Source organism: Priapulus caudatus, unplaced genomic scaffold (assembly GCF_000485595.1).
Source record: "Priapulus caudatus unplaced genomic scaffold, Priapulus_caudatus-5.0.1 Scaffold825, whole genome shotgun sequence".
Taxonomy (NCBI): Eukaryota; Metazoa; Priapulida; class Priapulimorpha; order Priapulimorphida; family Priapulidae; genus Priapulus; species Priapulus caudatus.
This window is the reverse complement of record NW_014577886.1, coordinates 52,256-62,798: the sequence shown is the minus strand read 5'-3', so window position 1 is coordinate 62,798 and position 10,543 is coordinate 52,256. Positions and strand designations below refer to the sequence as shown.

General features: G+C 44.0%; 1 protein-coding gene across 3 annotated transcripts in view; it reads left to right on the top strand.

Moving 5' to 3' along the window:
* Positions 1 to 5,370: 5,370 nt before the first annotated feature.
* The window catches only part of LOC106813794 (methylmalonyl-CoA mutase, mitochondrial-like), a 15,535-nt gene continuing 10,362 nt past the window's right edge, over positions 5,371 to 10,543 (top strand). The window contains exons 1-3 of one of the 3 annotated variants that reach the window (XR_001394510.1): positions 5,371 to 5,440; positions 7,057 to 7,268; positions 8,075 to 8,272. Coding sequence is in view for 1 of the 3 variants with exons in the window: in XM_014818018.1 (XP_014673504.1) it covers positions 5,380 to 5,440; positions 7,057 to 7,268; positions 8,075 to 8,158 (357 nt within the window). In the remaining 2 variants the exon portion in view is untranslated. Of the gene's footprint in view, positions 5,441 to 6,673; positions 6,729 to 7,056; positions 7,269 to 8,074; positions 8,603 to 10,543 lie in introns of those variants that run through there. The other 2 variants (XM_014818018.1, XR_001394511.1) reach the window with 2 other exon arrangements.

Sequence of the window (10,543 nt, the reverse complement as noted above, 5' to 3'; positions counted from 1 at the left end):
CCACACACACACAACAAAACACACTCGTGTACAAAATGTGTCAACCTAGTTTAGCGCGCTTACGCATTCTATCTTATTCGCGCTTGCTGGACTACAGGCTCCACACCACCCACCACACACCAGACGGCACGGCAATTGCATCATGACTCGGGGTATTCACAAACGCACTGCAACCGCACGACGTGTACGTAAACATACGAAAAAATGCACTCTAATTTGTGGCAACGTGAGTTAATCCGCGCATGGCACGCACGGCGATATGTGTTCCCGTTTACCCATATGGCGGTCGCCACCGGACAACGTTTACGTCACACGCCACACACTATAGGTCCGACTCACAGCTCCTTAAATTCACATCATTCCCAGCTGAACGCATTCGGCCCACCACCAAAAGCAGTACCTAAATGACATCCCCCCCAACCCACACGACCCGCGATAACCACCACCCCACACCATACGCCACCGCACGCCGCATACAAATAAGAAGTCTCGTACTAAAAACTCTCGATTAATTGTCCACCCCTTTTTCGCCGTTTTTTTCCCAAATTTTTCTGAGACGCTATGATTTCATCCTCAACTTTAGTTCCAAAAATTTCTTATCCCCTATTTTATAATAGAAAAAAACTGGGCGGTCGGACTCGAACACGACCTCGGCGGTGGGTGGAAAACTCGACTCGGAACTCCGACCCTCGGAAACATCGCACTCGGGGTGCGCGACCGACTCCGAACCAGGGTCGGCGCTCCATCGTGCACCAACACTCCCGTTGTAGGTTAGGCAATCACGATCATGGCGTGAATATGAGGGTGCACATTCGAGTGACAGAGCACTAGAGAGGGGAGAGCAGTAGGGATAATGCAATCTGGTTGTAGGTCGCAAAAGTAAATCACTACCGCTATAGGCGCGTTTCTCTTGTCGCTTTGTCAAGAGCATACTGGGACTGTGCATGTACGACGGACGCGTGATGTTACCAGTGCAGCGGTTTGTAGTTACTCAGCTTGTAAATAAAACCATATTCCTTTATGGTGAACACAAATTATACTGCTTTGATATTCAACTCCACAATTATTGCATAGTCAAGACCAATGGGTAAATTTTTTCACGTTTACACTACCACAATAGTAAATCAGTATTCAAAAACAGTCATGTAATAAAAATACATTCTCCGGCTGCCGGAGAAATAATACCGAGCACTTCTATTATCGGGCCACCGGCTACCATAATGGCCGGACCTACGGTCGCCGCAGCCCTGCAGGCTATCTCGACCGGAACATCCATTCACGCAGATCTCGCGATAGATTGATACGCTTCATTTGTCACGCGCACGGAAAATGGGACTTGCGTATTAAGCTTGTAGCTATATATGTATGCTAGCTATATTGTGATGCGAGCACTGATATACTATAGGCAAATTAATTTACTAAATGTATACCTACACATACACCATTATGATTACTAGGCAAGACCATGAATCAAGAAACATCTGTATCAAAGAAAACTATGCAGAGAATGCCCTATACTACTCACAGACTATAACCACCATGGGGCGAGGAGAGCGGAGCCCTAACCTCACCCACAGAGATCACTACTACACACTTACCACCATTCCGAACACACAATCCACACACACTCCCCAAAAACCCCGCTCAGCCAACAATGCAAAAAAAAATGCGACCACAAAAAAATCAACGTCGACAAGGCGACTCACCGCCCGGCGCACAAGTTGTCGTCTACAGCCTAGAAGACCCTCCAAGCCACTAGAAAAGACAAATCCGAATAAAATAACCACATCAGAACAACACCTAGCGAAAGACTACACTCAAACTCTCCACCACCCATAAGCCACGAAAGACGTAACGCAGCAAATAAATATCAATAATCATAAGCGATCACCGCGCTGAGCGACCCGCTAACTCGTGCATTTGGAAATGCAGTAAGTGAAGGCCTCTCTCACTTGGCGTCTCCTTTGGCGCAAATAGACAACGCACACACACAACAAACTCACCCAGACAATCGCGAGATGATAGACTAGAGAGTCACAGTTACCCGTCCATACAATACCTCCCCAACCAAACGAGACAACCCAAAACAACACAATGAGGCAGGATTTGACTCCTCAAGACAGGACCTCAGACCGGTGAGACAGACTACATGCCCAGGGTCGAGTTTTTCGTCGACGATTCAACAGCCCGCATGTCGCACACATATAACGAGGCCAATACGCACACACACCATGATCAGGCCCACAGACAACATTGATCAACAGTTGATAATAAACAATCACATCAACCCACCATCACGGCGTATTCCAATCGATCAGAGTAATTAAGCAGGAGAGCAAATACACAAACCTATTCAGCAAAGACTATACAACAAGTTAGAGTATTGCATCATCGTACCACGCCCCACGATAATACCTACTCAGGAGAACCCGAAAACTATCAGAGAGACCGGTGAAAACCCATCAGGGAATGGTTCAATTCAGCATTTCGGAGTCAAACCAGATATGAAATGGTCGTTTATCCGCCTACTACTACACCTATCTACTTCGTGTACGGTGAAGTGGTATGGTGAAGCAGGAGGTAAGCCGCACGACCTGTTCATACAAGCAGGATTACGTTTTCGGGGCTGATCACGAATACATTCCGCGAACCCATTAGGGTGTCTAACTTCAGGATATTCAGGGCCTGTACACGTTTAGTACATAGATTAAGAGGATATAAACACTACAATAGAACAATAATCGTCTGTTCGTGAGGTCACTTCCACTGTCGAAAAGATGTGAAGGAGGAGGAAGGGAGAAGGAAAGTGTGGAGAAGGAGGGCAGAAACCACAGGAGCTGCATGAAGAAGGAGCAAGTGTGGAGAATAGAAGGCGATGTGGGAAACCTTGAGCCTGAGAGAGAGGAGAGGGCGAACAGTCTAGGGGAGAGGAAGAATTATGAAGTGGAATATGATGAACTGTGGCAAAGAGGGAGGGTGAGAGTATATTTGATGAGGTGTAGAAAAGGAGAAGGTGCCAGGAGAACAGGCCAAACCCCTGCCACCATCGCACCACCCCTAGATTCCTTCTCTCTTGTCATCACCTCCATTCCTCTAAACCCATCACCACCCGTCATAATCCCTCCACGCAGCTTCTCCCCCGTCCTTCACCAATCCTTCGTCCTTCTCCTCCCTCCTCCTTCCCCTCCAAGCTCTCCACCTCGCTTCTCATCAGGCCGGCGATTAACATCTGCTGTTCATAAACACAAAACGCACGTGCAACAAATTAGTGCAATAATCCTTACTCTGTAACCGGGCCCAGCATAAGACAAACCCCACATCCGATATCATTCGTTTTCGCCATATGCACGATTTTCTATATTCAGGCCGGTGACAGGAGATAATTGCATATTTGTCACGTTGTGTTATAACCATTCATGTAATCGCGGTGGAAGAAAAGGAGGGGAGAAGCTGTGGAGAAGGAGAGGGAGAGGAGAAGGTGAGAGGGGGAGAAGCCTGGTGGAGAAGAGGAGGGAAACTGGTGTAGGAGGGGTGGATTGAAGGATGAGGTGGTGGCGAAGGTGGCAGCGAGGTGCCTTCTCTTCCTTGACACACACACTTCTCCTTCCCAACCACGTACGTTCACCACCATACCCTTGCGCTTTTTCTCATGACAATGGAACCATTTCTAACCCTACCACCTCCTTTCTCCAGCCAAGCTTCTCCCTTCTTCCCTCTTCAATTCGCCCAGGCCTACACGCACCATCTCCCCCTCCCTCCTGCTCCAGCCAGTTTCCCCCTCCTCCTTCCCCCCAACCTTTTCCTCTCCTTTCCTCGCACTGCTCCACAGCTCTCCCCTTCTCTACCACTAGCGTCTCCCCCTCTCTCCACCACCAGATTTCTGTCAACCATCGCCCCATCCTTCTCGTACGTTGCTTCCCCTCGACTTTTCCCCACCACCTTCTCCCTTCCCTCTTGCCTCACCTCTCACCAGCTTGCATCCCCCTCCTGCTTCTCCACCACCGTTCTCCCTTCTCCCACTTCTGCCGCCTCAGGGAATACACCATTCTTCTCCACAAGCTGAAGTGACGTCATCGAAAGACGCGATACATCTGACTGGTTATAAACACTGTGATCAAAACCACGTGAATAAAATATCCAAATTATCTCGCTGTAGCGGCTGTATCTAGGATTAGTATAACAAACCCAACTGATACACTATTCAAACTGGCGGCACATTTTGGTAATTTGCATGCCGCGCCGCGCTCTTTGACCAGCTATAGAAGCTCAATGACTAGTCACACTCGTCAATGGCCCAACGTAGGCAGTATCGCGGGCCAAGCACTATGCTATTTCAAGTGGGGCGGTAGCTTTCCGGGGAATCCCAGCAAATCGCAATCCAAACGGTCCAGGGCGAAAGGTGTCGCCCGTCGAACAAAACAGTTACGTAAATTTCCTATCTTAATTATGCAGTTTCTGTGGACCTAATTTTTAGATGAATTGTTAAGGCTGGAATACCAAAAAAGCATCAAAGACAGCTTTCGAGAATTAGTAGTATTTGGCCCCTAAAACTTACGCAAGCATGATGTATTGGCCAATTCAAAGCCATCCGAAAAATTCATGAATCAAAAGTATTAACACAAGCACCGTGATAGCCGTCTTAAAATTTTTAGAGGAGATAAACAGACGAGATGATTTGCATGTAAGAAATAGGAAGGGTCACCAAATGGGGCCGCAAACTATCGTAATCAGCTATGTTATCATCAAATTCTCGAGTAAATAATGGGACGTTTATAATTGGGAATACTTATATTTAAAATAAGCTATTCTGGTGGGGCGAAAATATGAGTTGCAATACTTCTCACATCTACATAGGATACGAGTAATCGGGTGCCTGCGGCATAGAACTTGTAGAAAAAAAGCGTTTACAAATTGGTCAACCGAAATCCACTTGTGGCAGTGGTAGATTGAGCCATGACGAGAGCGCGCATCTTCCCGTGGAGTTTGTGATCACGCACCACAAGAAGAGTGACGACTGCCGAGATGAAATGTAATACATATAGGTTTTGTGCAGTAAATAATAGCTGATTTAATGAAACATCATGAATAATTAAGAATAAATGATATCATTAACATGTGCAGTCGGCGTATTATCTAATCGCGCAACTCTAATTACTACATTAAAAGCAGGAGATATTTCTCAACAAACAGCGCAGTGATACACCAACCAAGAATTTCCGCTTCCGTAGTTGGCGGCGCGTAAATGTTAAATGGACAGGCATTGGTTCAGGCGAGGAGCATGAACCAGTAACGAGCGCTGTTGCATGCGAAAATAGCCCCTAGCAATAACAGAGGTACCCGGATGTTTTGGTTTCAGCTGATCGAGAAGGCGTGTTTTGTATGTTGTTGTATGAAGAAGAAGCTCCAAGCTCCAAGAAGAAGCTCGTTTACAACACTAACGGTACAGCGCAACATGCCAGCGGAGCATAGTTACGTGGTCAATTTAATACGCTTATAATATACTGAAATGCTTTCTGCGCGCAGCAATTTCAGAACCAAGTTATGCAGTGTTGTTTTGCAGGTACGCATTCGAATCCACCACATTAATAAAAGTCACTATAGTATAATCACTATATTTAACCTAGCCACAAGTTCCCTTCTCGCTCAACACTACGACGTGTAACAGTCGGCACCCCACATTTACGAAAATGACATAGGTCTCAATGTGACCCATAGGCCTACATATATGATAGGATATATACCGCGTTCACACGGTCATGGTTTGGCTCGAGCTAAATGGGCTAAATTTGGCTCGGGCCGGTTTGAGTCGGAGCGTTCACACGTACGCAAGTGAATAATGTCTGTCAAATTAAAATTAAAATAAATTTTATTGCACAAATATCTCACAGATACTTTGGCAGTATGTCGCGAGATGGCGTTGTGTACGATTCAGTGTTTACATCCGTTCCGAGTTCAATTATCAATCTTGAAAACATGTATCCTGATCAAATTTTTCGAATTTTTATACTGTTTTGGACTTTATTTCGTTGAAGTACACGTTCGACAATCGCGGCATCTACCACTCTACCGATTCAGCTGGTGCTAAAATTTGGCTTGGGCCTGGTCAGACGTTTTCGATGGGACTAAATTGGCTCGTGCTAACTCGGCGCGGCCCCGAAAAACCGTCCGTGTGAACGCTCGGCTCGAGCCAAATTTGGCGCGGGCCGCATTAGGCTTGGGCCAAAAACGTCAGTGTGAACGCACCTTAATACTATAATAACACTATGTAATAGCGTAGGCGTAAGACAGGTGCATTTGCATCACAGTTACATTTGGAAATACCAATTGTTTGTGTTTTACATACAATGTTAAAATGCACTATAACATTCAAATAATGTTTACTAGCATAAATTACCATCCTTCTGTCAGAAGTCCAATTAATTAAACAGCACCATCATTAGTGAAGAGGTAATGTTTACGTTCTTGTGTCAGGCAGTTGACATTGACAGATCATCTGAAGTTATTGAAATATGTAACGTACATGTTGTAAACAGAATATAACTGAAATGATGACAAGCTGCTGGTTTTTTAACTACTGCATATGTGTTCACTGGTTACACCTGATTATATTTTCATAGTCGGCCATGTTCAGTACAGTGGAAGAGACAATTAAATAACTACTGCAAAGAAAGCATAAAGGCTGGTCAGAAAGGGCTTAGTTTTGCTTTTGATCTGGCGACACACCGAGGGTATGTGTAAAGAAATGTGGTGGTAACCTGTGGCTCTTTCTCATTAATCTTACACCTCCAATGTATTCTACCCACGATGAATATATTATTTTCTTAGTGTCCTATCTTCTAAGAATCACTCCTATCTCTTTTCTTTCTATTTTTCTCTCTCTGTGTCTCTCTTTCACTCTCTTCGTGTATCCCTCTCTCACTCTTTATTTCTCTTGCTCTCTCTCTCGGTTTCTCAGTCCCCCCTCTCTCTCCCTCTCTCTTATGCTATCTCTCCTTAACTCTCGCGTCTCTCTCTCACACACACACACACATACACTCTCTCTCTCGTACTATTCAGGATTGGATGCCGGACTGTCCATCGCTGATTTCGCACCCCGGCTGTCGTTCTTCTGTGGCGTCGGCATGAACTTCTACGTGGATATTGCGAAGCTGCGAGCGGCGCACTGGCTCTGGGCGCACATGATGGAGGAGACGTTCGCGCCGACGGACCCGCGCTCAAAGCTGCTGCGTATTCACCGCCAGACGTCGAAGTGGACGATCACGAAGAAGGTGAACCGCCAAGCGAATGCGGACTGATTTTGTTCGAGATACTACTTAGGCCATGGGCCAAGAGTGATTATTGTTCACTTTCGTTTGACACCTCATGGAACCAAGTTTAAATCTGGTTATAAGTTAAATACATTATCCTGATTATAAATCACCAATGTTCACCCCAAAATTCTTGCACATTAGTTTGTAATAAGCTTTTGAAAAGTGGAATTTTTCGAAACAGGCAAATTCTGCCAATAGATGGCTGTATGCTAAGCTTGAACCAATCACGGTGCTCTATGTGAAGCTTGAACCAATCACGGTGCTCCATTTCACCATATTTTACGTGCGTGCGTGCGGGCGAGCGTGTGCACGTACACATGCGTGCGTGTACACCTACACAGAATACATGTACATATACGTACTGAATCGACAGCGCACGCCGCACTCGAGATTTCATAGATTTTTGTCACAAATGACCCGGTGACCTGTGACATCACACAACCCCTTGGCTAACTACGAACTGGCTTATTGTCGCAGCATATATCCAATTGTCCGATTTGTTGTGACCATTAATTTCATCACTACTGCACTAGCACATTTCTTTTTCTTTGGTTTATTTTTACAGTGGCCAACAGCTTCTTCAAATATTATTTTTCTGAGCTGTGTCGGCACATCTACGTCTGCCGTCAGTGATCTGGTTTTTTAAAGTTGTGGGGCATAATATGGCACACAAATGCCCCACAACTAGAAAAGTCTTCTTGGAGTCTATGTGGTGGGCATGTAAATGTATATTCCAACACTTCTATCTTCGTTTTCTATTTCAGGAAAGCTATCATAATGGAGAATGCCTGATTTGCTCAGGGAGAAGACGAGGCATCTGCATGTGCTCTCCCGTGGGTCTAGACTAAGGATATGTATCAGTCGCTCCTGCATGGATATGGCCACCAGCACCCAGTGGTCACCAGTAGGATTCCTTTGGGTCAGAATCACTGAAGCGGCACGGATGCCATCTCTACGTCTCGGTGAGTAACGTGACTGCACTTGGTATGTATAACATGTGACAAGTGATCTGAGCAGCTGTGTTCATACATGTGACTGCACAACCCCATGCAACATAGCTCTGTGCATCGCTCGTAGCAGAAGTCTTCAATGCAAGTATCACCAGGGGGGTACCCAGACATTTTTTGATGGTACGCAAAATTGCACTCAAAATTGTCAAAGTTGTTATTTTTATTGAAAATGAAATCCTTCCGACCATCTGGCGTAATGACACTGTAGTCATTATTCTTATCACATGCATAATTCTGTAAGCCCAACTGAACGTTGCATTATTTTGTTTTAGTAAAAAGATCTTTTTTTTATTTTGAAAAAATTTAGTACACATTTGCGTACTTTGCGTATAGGTAGGTACGCCCCTGCATGGTTATGCGCTATTCGTCCGAGCAGTCGCGCAGCGTGGTATGCGTCGCTTTCCCACACCATAGATTAATGGCGGGCCGCCAGGCTATAAGTGCTCTTGGTGAACCTTGAGACAAATATAACCAAATTTTTCTTGGTTGTCCACCGGACAATGTCTCAGACTGGTTAGGTTGTCCGGCGCAAATTCTGGTTGTCTCGGACAACCGGACAACGCTTATTTCGAGCACTGTTCAGTCTTGCCTCCTCGGCCGCTCTGGTATCTCCCTTCATCTCGATTAATAGTGACCGAAGACCATCAGACTTCGACTCATATTTGCGCATATTTAACCAGAGGATATAACCATGTGATAATTGATGCAATTAATATCACCCGCTCAGACCGAAGTACCCTGAAGTTGCTGGTGGAAGTGCACGAAGATTTATGTTCATGTTTTTTAAATAATTAAATGTCATTTAATTTAACATTTAATAGTTTGTTTCTCTTAATATTGGTATGTTTATTCGGTATAATGAAGGAAGTGTCTAAACAACCGGATTCGGTTTCGGAGTCCTGAAAACTAAACAACCGGCTCTCTTCTCTGATTGGCTAATTTTGTCACTTATTTATTTTATTTTTTATTATTTTTGGCCAATTTTATTATATTTTAGAATTAGGGATCGATAGGGTTTGGGTTAGGGTTAGGGTCTATATCCAAAAACTTTTAAGTTTGTCTGAGTGGCTCAACGGTATATAGCTTTCGCTTCGTGATAGCAGAGGTGATAGTAAGGTACCGTGTTCGAACCCCATAAGATGTTTTTATTTTCCTCTGCTTTCTGTGTTTCATTTGTTTTTGCAATTATTTGTTCTGTATTCATTTATTTGTTCTGTAACTTTGTTTATGATCGGAATTAAATATATTTCTTTATGTTTTGCATTAAAAATTGTCCTATATTATATTTGTCCTGTTATGTTCTTAAACTGACCAATCAGAGAAGAGAGCCGGTTGTTTAGTTTTCAGGACTCCGAAACCGGGTCCGGTCGTTTAGACACTGCCTATAATGAAATGAATAATGACTGGCCTGGAGGGTAATATTGCAGATGGTCTCCCCTTGGAACCAATACTTCTCTCAGCTGACTAATGGAACTAGCTACGATAGGACTCTGCTCTCTGAGGAATATTGGTTCCTTGGGTAGGCAATCCGCAATATCCCCCTTCAGGCCTGTTATTATTTCTATACTAGCGTAGGTTAATTTTCTTTACCCTGAACATGAAATCAAACTTTTTTACTTCAACCAAATTATTACTTGCTGTCTTACGCAACAAAATGTTTCAAGTTCAAAATCAGAGATTATTATATTTTTATATATCATGAAGGCTTACATACAGCAAATAGTTTTCTGTTTGTACAACACTAGCAAGTGTGTTATCAATTTAAACAGTATTTGGCAAGTTTCCCATCTGTAGGATCAACTCCTTTCGTATGATTCATTCGTTCTTGAATAGCTCCCACAGGTAGTCAGCCAGAGGTTGATTGTGTGTGGAGCGAGGGGTCAACACGAGAGTTGATTCGACTTCGAGAATCAAATCTCGATAAATTCAACTCATCACGTACCCCAAACAAAAGGGGTTGGGAACAAATTGCGGTTGAACTAAGACCTATGTTGGTGGTAAGCTTACATGCATGTTTTTAGATAAAATCTCAAAAGTAAGCAGGGCAAAACTGTTTAATATAACTATCTTAGTAAGATGAATAAAACTTTAAAAATTAGATTCAAATATCTCAATAATTTTATACGATTTGTTGTCTGTTGAAACTTGCAATCTTACAATTACACATATAACATAACCACATTGGAAAAAATCACACGAGTCATTGCAATTGTAAAAATATCC